Consider the following 13,862-nt stretch of genomic DNA (forward strand, 5'->3'; position numbering starts at 1 on the left):
TAGATAGGCATTATGGTCGGCATGGACGTGGGGCCTGTTTCTATGCTGTACGACTCTATGACTCTATGTATCTTTGGAATTCTCTACCCCAGAGGGTTGTAGATGCCATCATTGAGTCTATTCAAGGCTGCGATAGACAGATTTTTAGTCTCTCAGGGAACCAAAGGATATGGGGAGTGGGTGGAACGTGGAGTTGAGGCAAAAGATCAGCCATGATCGTATTGAATGGTGGAGTAGGCTTGAGTGTCCATGTGGTCTACTCCTGAACCAATTTTTTATGGTCTTATGACATAATTAATAAATATCCCACTGTTCACAACAAATCAAGAGATACGAGGATAGGTTCCACTTCCTTGACTTATATCATTACAGCTGCATGATACACGAGCAGCAGTGTCACTCCAAGGTTACCCTTACCCACTCCTTTGAAAGAAGAATTGATATGTGTTATGAGATTACTTTTTTTTTGTAAAATATGTTTTAAGGACTTATAGTTGAATTACAGACATGGATTGATCTGGAATCCTGAAGAGATGCTGAAATTTGTGTTTTTTTTTAAAAAGAAGTCACCAGAAGGTTCCTGGATTTGGCTTGTAAACAAGTTGTACTGGAAGGCACCTGTCCGTGGATAATCACCCAGCAGAGGCTATTTTTGTTTTAGTCATTCATGGGATGTGGGCATCGCTGGCCAGGCCAGCATTTATTGCCCATCCCTAATTGCCCTTGAGAAGGTGGTGGTGAGCTGCCTTCTTGAACCGCTGCAGGCCATGTGGAGTAGGTACACCCACAGTGCTGTTAGGAAGGGAGTTCCAGGATTTTGACCCAGCGACAGTGAAGGAACGGCGATATAGTTCCAAGTCAGGATGGTGTGTGACTTGGAGGGGGTCTTGCAGGTGGTGTTCCCATGCATCTGCTAACCTTGTCCTTCTAGGTGGTAGAGGTCGTGGGCTTGTAAGGTGCTGTCTAAGGAGCCTTGGTGCGTTGCTGCAGTGATCTTGCAGATGGTACATATTGCTGCCACTGTGCGTCGGTGGTGGAGGGAGCGAATGTTTGTGGATGGGGTGCCAATCAAGCAGGCTGCTTCGTCCTGGATGGTGTCGAGCTTCTTGAGTGTTGTTGGAGCTGCACATATCTTGGCAAGTGGAGAGTATTTCATCACACTCCTGACTTGTGCCTTGCAGATGGTGGACAGGCTTTGGGGAGTCAGGAGATGAGTTACTCACCTCAGGATTCCTAGCCTCTGACCTGCTCTTATAGCCATGGTATTTATATGGCTACTCCAGTTCAGTTTCTGGTCAACGGTATCCCCTAGGATGTTGAGAGTGAGGGATTCAGCGATGGTAATGCCATTGAATGTCATTGGGAGATAGCTGTTTTCTCTCTTGTTGGAGATGGTCATTGCCTGGCACTTGTGTGGCACGAATGTTATTTGCCACCTATCAGCCTAAGCCTGGATATTGTCCAGTTCTTGCTCATTTCTACACGGATTGCTACAGTATCTGAGGAGTCGCAAATGGTGCTGAACATTGTGCAATCATCAGCGAACATCCTCACGTCTGACCATTATGATTGAAGGAAGATCATTGATGAAGCAGGTGAAGATGGTTGGGCCCAGGACACTACCCTGAAGAACTCCTGCAGTGATGTCCTGGAACTCAGATGATTGACCTCCAACAACCACAATCATCTTCCTTTGCATGAGGAGTATGACTCCAACCAGCGGAAAGTTTTCCCCGAGTCCCATTGACTTCAGTTTTGCTAGGGCTCCTTGCTGCCATACCCGGTCAAATGCTGCCTTGGTGTCAAGGGCAGTCACTCTCACCTCACCTCGAGTTCAGCTCTTTTGTCCATGCTTGAACCAAGGCTGTAATGAGGTCAGGAGCTGAGTGGCCCTGGCGGAACCCAAACTGAGTGTCACTGAGCAGGTTATTGCTAAGTAAGTGCCGCTTGATAGCACTGTCGATGACACCTTCCATCACTTTACTGATGATTGAGAGTAGACTGATGGGGTGGTAATTGGCCAGGTTGGACTTGTCCTGCTTTTTGTGTACAGGGCATACCTGGACAATTTTCCACATTGCCGGATAGATGCCAGTGTTGTAGCTGTACTGGAACAGCTTGGCTAGGGGTGCAGCAAGTTCTGGAGCACAGGTCTTCAGTACTACTGCCGGAATATTGTCAGGGCCCATAGCCTTTGCTGTGTCCAGTACCTTCAGTCGTTTCTTGATATCACACGAAGTAAATTGAATTGGCTGAAGATTGCCATCTGTGATGCTGGGGCCTTCAGGAGGAGGCCGAGATGGATCATCAACTCGACACTTCTGGCTGAAGATTGTTGCAAATGCTTCAGCCTTATCTTTCGCACTGATGTGCTGGTCTCCCCCATCATTGAAGATGGGGATATTTGTAGAGCAACCTCCTCCAGTATAATTATCCACCACCATTCACGGCTGGATGTGGCAGGACTGCAGAGCTTATATCTGATCCATTGGTTATGGGATCGCTTAGCTCTGTCTATCGCATGCTGCTTACGCAGTTTGACACGCAAGTAGTCCTGTGTTGTAGCTTCACCAGGTTGACACCTCATTTTGAGGTATACCTGGTGCTGCTCCTGGCATGCCCTCCTGCACTCTTCATTGAACCAGGATCTCCTGGCTTGTTGGTAACGGTAGAGTGGGGATGTTTACGAAAAAGTGACAGGTCAAGAGGCTTGATGTCTGTAATGTTTTTAGTTTCAGTTTGAACTGTTACAACAGTTAGTTGGTTTTTGCCTGCCAGAAGATGACCCAGCTCATCTCTCTCTTTCTTGAAAAGAAACCTTGCATAGTGTATCAGTTTCCTATTTCTAACTGTATTTGAAGACACCCTGCATATCGTATGTATGGGAACTGAAAACCTTTGTGGCTGCATTTCTGCTGTAAGTCCTACCTGAAGCCTCTGTAGCTGCATTTCTTGGAAAGCCCAAACCGATCTTCAACATTGCCTGGAAAGAACTGTTCTAGGAAGATCCCAGTGACAGCCTTTCATATTTGGGATGTCAAACCAAAACCAAGGACAAGTATTCTGCCTAAACGTTTTTTTTTGTTTTCTTTCTAACAGCGCTATAAACAACAATCCCTTTAACTTTTCCGGTTAACTGGTATGTGTGTGCGCGTGAGAGAGAGAGAGGGGGGGGGCGAAGATAAATAAGAAGTTTTAATATTTCAATTTGTGTGTGTATGTTTTACTTCATTATTGGTTAAGACTTGTTTTATAATAAACTGATAATTCTGTTTTTTATTAAAGGAACCTGATTAGTGTGTTTTATTCTGGGAAAAGTAGAGTATATGATTGATGGTTTCGGTAAGTGGAGATGTGGAACTGGAATAAACAGTGCACTCCTCCTGCCTTGCTCATAACATATGCTCCCTTGAGCCTTAAACTTGTCGCATATCAGCAGGGAGGTAAACTGGAGAATGTGATGCTATAACTTACACAGGGGCGGCCCGAAGAGTACGGTATCCAGAGCCTTCAGCTGTAGCTTCTGCCGGTGACTGCGGTCATTCACCTTTAGCAGGGAGCACGCCAGGGTGAGGTTATTCACAGCCAATCTATCAAATCAAACACAGGATAAAGGTCAGAGCTGAGGAGAGGAGGGAGAATTGGGACCGAATCCAGTATTACTTAATTTAAACTTTAACTTGAAAGCTTTTTTGTTAGATTTTGATGTTAATCACAAAGAGACTTTAAAAAGAATACAAATTCTCGGGATGTGGGCATCACTGGCAAAACTGGTATTTATTGCCCATCCCTGAAGAGGTGGTGGTGGCCTGAGTGGCTCGCTAGGCCACTTCAGAGGGCAAACAAAGAACCAAGAACAAAGAACAGTACAGCACAGGAACAGGCCATTTGGCCCTCCAAGCCTGCGCCAATCTTGATGCCTGCCTAAACTAACACCTTCTGCACTTTTGGGGCCCATATCCCTCTATTCCCATCCTATTCATATATTTCTCAAGATGTCTCTTAAACGTCGCTATCGTATCTGCTTCCACCACCTCCCCTGACAGCAAGTTCCAGGCACTCACCACCCTCTGTGTAAAAATACTTGCCTCGCACATCCCCTCTAAACTTTGCCCCTAGCACCTTAAACCTATGTCCCCTAGTAACTGACTCTTCCACCCTGGGAAAAAGCTTCTGACTATCCACTCTGTTCATGCCGCTCATAACTTTGTAAACCTCTATCATGTTGCCCCTCCTGCTCCGTCGTTCCAGTGAAAACAATCAGAGTTTTCCCAACCTCTCCTCATAGCTAATGCCCTCCAGACCAGGCAACATCCTGGTAAACCTCCTCTGTACCCTCTCCAAAGCCTCCACGTCCTTCTGGTAGTGTGGCGACCATAATTGCACGCAATATTCTAAGTGTGGCCTAACTAAGGTTCTGTACAGCTGCAACATGACTTGCCAATTTTTATACTCTATGCCCCGACCGATGAAGGCAAGCATGCCGTATGCCTTCTTGACTACCTTATCCACCTGCGTTGCCACTTTCAGTGACCTGTGGACCTGTACGCCCAGATCTCTCTGCCTGTCAATACTCCGAAGGGTTCTGCCATTTACTGTATACCTCCCACCTGCATTAGACCTTCCAAAATGCATTAGCTCACATTTGTACGGATTAAACTCCATCTGCCATTTCTCCGCCCAAGTCTCCAACCGATCTATATCCTGCTGTATCCTCTGACAATCCTCATCACTATCCGCAACTCCACCAACCTTTGTGTCGTCCGCAAACTTACTAATCAGACCAGCTACATTTTCCTCCAAATTATTTATATATACTACAAACAGCAAAGGTCCCAGCACTGATCCCTGCGGAACACCACTAGTCACATCCCTCCATTCAGAAAAACACCCATCCATTGTTACCCTCTGTCTTCTGTGACTGAGCCAGTTCTGTATCCATCTTGCCAGCTCACCTCTGATCCCGTGTGACTTCACCTTTTGCACCAGGGCAACTAAAAATCAATCAAGTTGTTGTGTGACTGGAGCTCAGGCAAATTTACATTGCAGCTTTCTGCGGCAAGTACTTATCCCAAGTATTTTTATATTTTCCGTTGGGCATCTGGATGTTGCTCTGAAAAAGTGGTGCCGAGCAATCTTCTTCAGCTGCTGGTAGCAATTTTGATACAATTCAGTGGCCACTGCAGAGGGCAGTTAAGATTCAATCATGTTGGTGTGGGACTTGTGTCACAGAGAGACCCGGACTGAGTAACGATGGCAGGTTCCCTTCCCTAAAGGACATTGGTGAATCAATTGGGTTTTTACAACAATCCAACAGCTTCATGATCACTTTTACTGAGACCAGTTTTTTTTTTACTTGCTTGTCCAAATTCAGCCAGTTTTGTGACGTTGGCCCACACTCGTGAATTCAACCAAGATTCCTAAAGTCATTCAGGATCCTCAGAAGCAGACACAGGGAACTGCCACCATCAACCAGGGCTGGAGTCAAAGCCAGGTCCCTGAGGTGGAAGGATAATTTACTCACCAGTTGAGCAAGCCAAGGCCCTGTAAACACTTTCCCATCAGACAGCATCTACATAGAATGGAGTCCACAGCATGTTCACACCATCAGAGTTCAGAACTAAACACCAAATCTTATAGCTACTCCCCATCCCATGCACAGAATTCTTTCTAAGCCTTTTTTAGACCCGTCTCACCCTTCCCAAGGCATGGGGCCAACCCAGTCTCCTTCATTAATGAGTCTCAAGACTGAAATGAAAGCTTTTGAAGGAGCTAGAAAATTGGATAATGAGTAGGTTGAGAATTAGCAAGAAAATGATGGTGGTTAATTGCAGTGATAATTGTACACAGGAAGCATGGGACTAGTCGTGAGCATGTTTCAGAACCACAAGCAATGAAGCTGCTTTAAGCAGTGTCTGAGTATACAGACAATGCCTAATTGTGCAGAAAGACTGATTACTACACAAAGCTCAGTAAATCACATGTTAATCAAAGTGTCACTAAATGCAATAAATACAGACCCGGTCAAGGCAATAAAAAGAAATCGTGATTCGACAGTCGACAAAGGTACGCTTGTGGGGAGCACAAGAAATGAAAAATCATCTCTTTGGATCTAATTCTGAAATAAGGACCTAAACACACATGAGCAAGGCTGAGTCAGCTCAATTACCATCCTGCATTCATCCTTGCATCTCCTGAGCTGGGAATGCTTAGAGTGGTATTTACCCTCCATTTTCAGCAACACCCCCCAACTCCCTTACCACATTTATACAATCTCTTTTAATGTAGTAAAAGTCCACAAGTGTTTTACAGAGGCAAAAATGGCCACAGTGCAACAAAGAGTTCAGCGTGCTGTCTCAGAGTCTCTCTCATGGTCAGAGAGCTAAGTTTTCAGGAGGCTTCAGAGGGAAGGTTGAGATAGGGAGAGGTGGGTTGGGGGTGGTGTTTCACAGACCAGGCACCATTCTCACAGACTAAGCATAGACTGTAGACATGCACTAATAGACCAGGGCCCACTCTCACAGTGTGAGTAGTGATTGAGACTTGCTCTCACATTGAGCAGGGACTCTCACTCTCAGAGACAGATTGCAAACAAGCTCCAAATGTTGTGTGTTTAATTCTCACTGCTGTTCACAGTGTTGTGCTGTGCAGAGAATCACACCATGTTTGCCTATGGTCCAAGCAATTTAAACGCAGCTGTTGCGTGATGGCACTTAGACATCTCAGGTCACCAGTATTGCGGCAATAAGGGAAGAGCCCTGCTGGCTCCCTGCACTCACATTTCTTCCTCTCCTTTAGCAATCAGCTTACTTGTGGCGTTTGGTTTCAACTGAAGCAGTTGCCTGGGTTGTTCTATTTACACAACGTGTACTTTAGCCAAGTGATACTTCCTATCAATGGAATTGCTGCACAAAAGCACGCAAAGCTGTCAGAATGCCCAGTCTGAGATAAACGACAACGGATACAATCTCTGGCAGAAACAGATGGGTAGCTCGTCCTGTTGAAGATCCAAACCACATCCAAAGCTTGCAGATACAAGCCTAGCAACACTACCATAATGAAAGAACCCAAAGATTTTATACGCCTATTAGGTTCAAAGGCCGGTTGCCTGGGAACGATTTCAGAGACACCAGGAAGCACTTCTTCACAGTTTATGTGATTGACTGCTACAACAGGTTACCCAGGGAGGGGGAATGAGGGTAGAGGTGCAGGGCTGCTTTCAGAAAACAGATGCTCTGATGGAAAAACAACAGGACTAATATTCTCAGAGGGTGAATACCAACATAATGTCCCATTCTGTGTCATCTAAATCCAGCTGGTCCTTTTCCCAGCCATTATATCCAATCCAGGCCATGGACAGAAATAAATATATAGTCATCCAACAGACTGTGTCCTCAGCCAGGAGCTTTTAAAAGCTAAAGGATTTTCTAGCACAGAACACCCAACCAGGTGTATACAATGCAGTGCAGTTTCAGTACACCGTCGGAAGGCCAGAGGAGGAGAGTGGGGGTGTGAGGGGGGGGGGGGAAAGAGTGGGAGGGGCGGGGAGAGAGGAGGGGTGGGGAGAGGGGGGGAGGGGAGAGGGGAGAGGGGGGGAGGGGAGAGGGGGGAGGGGGGAGGGGAGAGGGGGGAGAGGAGAGGGGGGAGGGGAGAGGGGGGGAGGGGAGAGGGGGGGAGGGGGGAAGGGGAGAGGGGGGGAGGGGAGAGGGGGGGAGGGGGGGGAAGGGGAGAGGGGGGAAGGGGAGAGGGGGGAAGGGGAGAGGGAGGAGGGGGGAAGGGAGGAGGGGGGAAGGGAGGAGGGGGGAAGGGGAGAGGGGGGGAAGGGGAGAGGGGGGAAGGGGAGAGGGGGGAAGGGGAGAGGGGGGAAGGGGAGAGGGGGGAAGGGGAGAGGGGGGAAGGGGAGGGGGGGAAGGGGAGAGGGGGGAGGGGGGAAGGGGAGAGGGGGGAGGGGGGAGGGGGGAAGGGGAGAGGGGGGAAGGGGAGAGGGGGGAAGGGGGAAGGGGGAGGGGGGAAGGGGAGAGGGGGAGGGGGAAGGGGAGAGGGGGGAGGGGGGAAGGGGAGAGGGGGGGAGGGGGGAAGGGGAGAGGGGGGGAGGGGGGAAGGGGAGAGGGGGGGAGGGGGGAAGGGGAGAGGGGGGGAGGGGGGAAGGGGAGAGGGGGGGAGGGGGGAAGGGGAGAGGGGGGGAGGGGGGAAGGGGAGAAGGGGGGAGGGGGGGGAAGGGGAGAGGGGAGGAAGGGGAGGGGGGGGGAAGGGGAGAGGGGGGGAAGGGGAGAGGGGGGGGAAGGGGAGAGGGGGGGAGGGGAGAGGGGGGAGGGGGGAAGGGGAGAGGGGGAGAGGGGGAAGGGGAGGGGGGGGGAAGGGGAGAGGGGGGGGAAGGGGAGAGGGGGGGAGTGGGGGAAGGGGAGAGGGGGAGGGGGAAGGGGAGAGGGGAGGAAGGGGAGAGGGGGGGGAAGGGGAGAGGGGGGGGGGGAAGGGGAGAGGGGGGGGGAAGGGGAGAGTGGGGGGGGAAGGGGAGAGGGGGGAAGCCTTCTCTGCTCCAAGGAAAACAACCCTAGACTTTTCAGTCTCTCTTCATAGCTGAAATGCTCCAGCCCAGGCAACATCCTGGTGAATCTCCTCTGCAGCCTCTCCAGTGCAAACACATCCTTCCTATAGTTTGGTGACCAGAACTGTACACAGTATTCCAGCTGTGGCCAAACTAGCGTTTTATACAGCTCCATCATAACCTCCCTGCTTTTATATTCTATGAGTTCTGAAGAAGTGTCACTGACCTGAAACATTAACTCTGCTTCTCTCGCCGCAGCTGCTGCCAGACCTGCTGAGTATTTCCAGCATTTCTTGTTTTTATTTATATTCCATGTCTTGGCTAATAAAGGCGTATCCCATATGCCTTCCTAACAACCTTATCTACCTGTGCGGCTGCCTTCAATTATCTATGGACAAGTACACCAAGGTCCCTCTGACCCTCTGTACTTTCCAGGGCCCTACCATCCATTGTACATTCCCTTGCCTTGTTAGTCCTCCCAAAATCCATCACCTCACACATCTCAGGATTAAATTCCATTTGCCACTGCTCTGCCCATCTATATCGTCCTGTAATCTAAGGCTTTCCTCCTCACTATTTACGACACCACCAATTTTCATGTCATCTGTGAACTTACTGATCTTACCTCCTATATGCACATCTAAATCATTAATGTACACTACAAACAGCCAGGGTCCAAGCACCGATCCCTGCAGTACACCACTGGTCAGAGGCTTCCACTCGCAAAAACAACCCTCGACCATCATCCTCTGCCTCCTGCCACTAAGCCAATTTTGGATCCAATTTGCCAAATTGCCCTGGATCCCATGGGCTCTTACCTTCATAACCAATCTCCCAAGCGGGACCTTATCAAAAGCCTTACTGAAATCCATGTATACTACATCAACTGCTTTACCCTCATCTACACATCTAGTCACTGCCTCAAAAAATTCAATCAAGTTAGTTAGACACGATCTCCCCCTGACAAAGCCATGTTGACTATCTCTGATTAATCCCTGCCTCTCCAAGTGGAGATTAATCCTGTCCCTCAGAATTTTTTCCAATAGTTTCCCAAACACTGATGTTAGACTCAACGGCCTGTAATTAACTGGTTTATCCTTGCTACCCTTCTTGAATAATGGTACCACATTCGCTGTCCTCCAGTCCTCTGGCACCTCTCCTGTGGCCAGAGAGGATTTGAAAATTTGTGTCAGAGCCCCTGCTATCTCCTCCCTTGCCTCACACAACAGCCTGGGATACAACTCATCTGGGCCTGGGGATTTATCCACTTTTAAGCCTGCTAAAACGGCTAATACTTCCTCCCTTTCAATACTAATATGTTCAAGTATATCACAATCCCCCTCCCTGACCTCTCCACCTCCATTGTCCTTCTCCATAGTGAACACCGATGAAAAGTAATCATTTAAAACCTCACCTATGTCCTCCGGCTCCACACATAGATTGCCACTTTGGTCCCTAATGGGCCCTACTCTTTCCCTGGTTATCCTCTTGTCCTTAATATACTTATAAAATGCCTTAGGATTTTCCTTTATCTTGCCCGCCAGTGTTTTTTCATGTCCCCTCTTCGCTCTCCTGATTACTTTTTTTTTTAAGTACCCCCTACAGTTTCTATATCCCTCTCGGGCCTCCACTGTTTTCAGCACTCTGAATCTGCTACAAGCCTCTTTTTTTTCCTGATCCAATCCTCTATATCCTTTGACATTCAGGGTTCCCTGGACTTGTTGGTCCTACCCTTCACCTTAACGGGTACATGTTGGCTCTGAACTCTCACTATTTCCTCTTTGAATGACTCCCACTGGTCTGATGTAGACTTTCCTACAAGTAGCTGCTCCCAGTCCACTTTGGCCAGATCCTGTTTTATCATATTGAAATCAGCCTTCCCCCAATTCAGTACCTTTATTTCCGGTCCGTCTTTTTCCTTTTCCATAACTACCTTAAATCATACAGGTCACTATCCCCAAAATACTCCCCCACTGACACTTCTACCACTTGTCCAGCTTCATTCCCTAGGATTAGGTCCAGTACTGCCCCTTCTCTTGTTGGACTTTCTACGAACTGGCTCAAAAAGCTCTCCTGTATGCATTTTAAGAATTCCACCCCTTTAAGCTTTTTGCACTAAGACTATCCCAGTTGATATTAGGGAAGTTGAAATCCTCTATCATGGGAACAGTTTTTCTCTATCTCCTCTGTCCAGATCCCTCATGATTTTGAACACCTCTATCAAATCTCCTCTCAACCTTCTCTTCTCCAAGGAGAATAGGCCCAGCTTCTGCAATCTATCCATGTATCTGAAGTCCCTCATCCTGCGAACCATTCTCGTAAATCTTTTCTGCACCCTCTCTGAAGCCTTCATTTCCTTCCTAGAGGGCAGTGCCCAGAATTGGACACAATACTTCAGTTGATGCCGAACCAGTGCAGGGTTCACCATAACTTCCTTGTTTTTGTACTCTATGCCTCTATTTATAAAGCCCAGGATCCTGTATGCCTAATTAATCACTTTCTCAACCTATCATGCCTCCTTCAATGATTTGTGCACATATACCCACAGGCCCCAGGACCCTCTGCTCCTGCACCCCGTTTAGAACTGTACTCTTTATTTATATTGCCTCTCCTCGTTCTTCCTACCAAAATGTATCATTTCACACTTCACTGCATCAAACTTTATCTGTCACATGTCTGTCAATTCCACCAGCCTTTGTCCTCTTGAAGTCTATCACTATCCTCCTCATAGTCCACCATACTTTCAAGCTTTGTATCATCTGCAAATTTTGAAATTGTGCCCTGTACACCCAAGTCTAGGTCATCAATATAGATCAAGAAAAGCAGTGGTCCCAGTATTGACCCCTGGGGAATCCCACTATACACCTTCCTCCTGTCTGAAAACCAACTATCCATCACTACACTGTTTCCTGTCACTCAGCCAATTTTGTATTCAGGCTGCCAAAGTTCCTTTTATTTCATGGGCTTTGCTGACAAGCCTGTTATGTGGCACTTTAGCAAAGACCACTTGGAAGAAGCACCTAGAGTGGCAAGGGCACAGAATGTAGTCTGGGTGGGGGACTTCAATGTCCATCACCAAGAGTGGCTCAGTAGCAGCATTACTAACCAAGCCCTAAAGCTGCTAGACTGGGTCCGCGGCAGGTGAGGGAGCCAACAAGAGGAAAAAACTACTTGACCTCGACCTCACCAATCTACCTGCTGCAGATGCATCTGTCCATGACAGTATTGGTGGGAGTGACCACCACACAGTCCTTGTGGAGACAAAGTCCTGCCTTCACATTGAGGATACCCTCCATCGTTTTGTGTGGCACTACCACCGTGCTAAATGGGATAGATTTCAAACAGATCTAGCAATGCAAAACTGGGCATCCATGAGGCACCGTGGACCATCAGCAACAGAATTGCATTCAACCATAATCTGTAACCTCATGGCCCGGCATATCCTCCACTCTACCACTACCATCAAGGCAGGGGACCAACCCTGGTTCAATGAAGAATGCAGGAGGGTAGGCCAGGAGCAGCATCGGGCACACCTAAAAATGAGGTGTCAACCTGGTGAAGCTATAGCACAGGACTACTTGCATGCCAAACAGTGGAAGCAGCATTCAACAGACAGAGCTAAGTGATCCCACAACCAACATATCAGATCTAAACTCTGCAATCCTGCCACATCCAGTCGTGAATGTTGGTGGACAATTAAACAACTGACAGGAGGAGGCTCCACAAACATCCCCATTCTCTAATGGGGGAGCCCAGCACATCAAAAAGAAAAAAACTACTTGACCTCGTCCTCACTAATCTGCCTGTCGCAGATGCATTTGTCCATGACAGTATTGGTAGGAGTGACCACCGCACAGTTCTTGTGGAGACGAAGTCGTCTACACATTGAGGATACCCTTCATCGTTTTGTGTGGCACTACCACCATGCTAAACGAAATAGATTTCGAACAGATAAGCTTGAAACATTTGCAACCATCTTCAAACAGAATTGTCGAGTGGATGATCCATCTCAGCCTCCTCCTGAAGTCCCCAACATCAAAGATGCCTGTCTTCAGCCAATTCGATTCACTCCATATGATATCAAGAAATGACTGAAGGCACTGGATACTGCAAAGGCTGTGGGCCCTGACAATATTCCAGCAATAGCACTGAAGACTTGTGCTCCAGAATTAGCTGTGCCCCTAGCCAAGCTGTTCCAGTACAGCTACAACACTGGCATCTACCCAACAATGTGGAAAATGCCAAGGTATGTCCTGTCCTCAAAAAGCAGGACAAATCCAAACCAGCCAATTACCGTCCCAGCAGTCTACTTTCGGTCATAAGCAAAGTGATGGAAGGTATCATCGACAGTGCTATCAAGAGACACTTACTCAGCAATAACCTGCTCACTGACGCACAGTTTGGGTTCCATCAGGGCCACTCAGTTCCTGACCGCATTACAGCCTTGGCCCAAACATAGACAAAAGAGCTGAACTCCAGAGGTGAGGTGAGAGTGACTGCCCTTGACATCAAGGCAGCATTTGACTGAGGGTGCCATCAAGGAGCCCTAGCAAAACAGGACTCAACTGGAATCAGGGGGAAAACTCCCCACTGGTTAGAGTCATACCTAGCGCAAAGGAAGATGGCTGTGGTTGTTGGAGGTCAATCATCTCAGTCCCAGGACATCACTGCAAGAGTTCCTCAGGGTGGTGTCCTAGACCCAACCATCTTCAATGACCTTCCCTCCATCATAAAATCAGAGGTGGGGAACTTTGCTGAAGAACAATGTTCAGTACCATTCGCGACTCCTCAGACGCTGAAGCAGTCCATATCCAGATGCAGCAAGACCTGGACAACATTCAGGCCTAGGCTGATAAGTGACAAGTTATAATCGCGCCACACAAGTGCCAGGCAATGACCATCTTTTTTTAAATTCATTCATGGGATGTGGGCGTCACTGGCTATGCCAGCGTCTATTGCCCATCCCTAATTGCCCTTATCTCCAATAAGAGAGAATCCAACCATTTCCCCTTGACATTCAATGGCATTGTCATTGCTGAATCCCCCACTATCAACCTCCTGGGCATTACCACTGACCAGAAACTGAACTGTACCAGTCAATACTGTGGCTACTACAGGTCAGAGGCTGGGAGCTCTGCAGCGAGTAGCTCACCTCCTGACTCCCCAAAGTCTGTCCACCACCTACAAGGCACAAGTCAGGAGCGTGATGGAATACGCTCCACTTGCCTGGATGAGTGTGGCGCCAACAACACTCAAGAAGCTCAACACCATCCAGGACAAAGCAGCTGCTTGACTGGCACCCCATCCACCACATTCA

General features: G+C 48.2%; 1 protein-coding gene across 2 annotated transcripts in view; it reads right to left on the bottom strand.

Moving 5' to 3' along the window:
- The window catches only part of stim1b (stromal interaction molecule 1b), a 244,786-nt gene that overhangs the window by 81,554 nt on the left and 149,370 nt on the right, over positions 1-13,862 (bottom strand). For both annotated transcript variants that reach the window (XM_068032988.1, XM_068032987.1), the window contains exon 5: positions 3,475-3,590. In XM_068032988.1, the coding sequence (XP_067889089.1) occupies positions 3,475-3,590 (116 nt within the window). The remainder of the gene's footprint in view (positions 1-3,474; positions 3,591-13,862) is intronic.

Source organism: Heterodontus francisci, chromosome 6, assembly GCF_036365525.1.
Source record: "Heterodontus francisci isolate sHetFra1 chromosome 6, sHetFra1.hap1, whole genome shotgun sequence".
Taxonomy (NCBI): Eukaryota; Metazoa; Chordata; class Chondrichthyes; order Heterodontiformes; family Heterodontidae; genus Heterodontus; species Heterodontus francisci.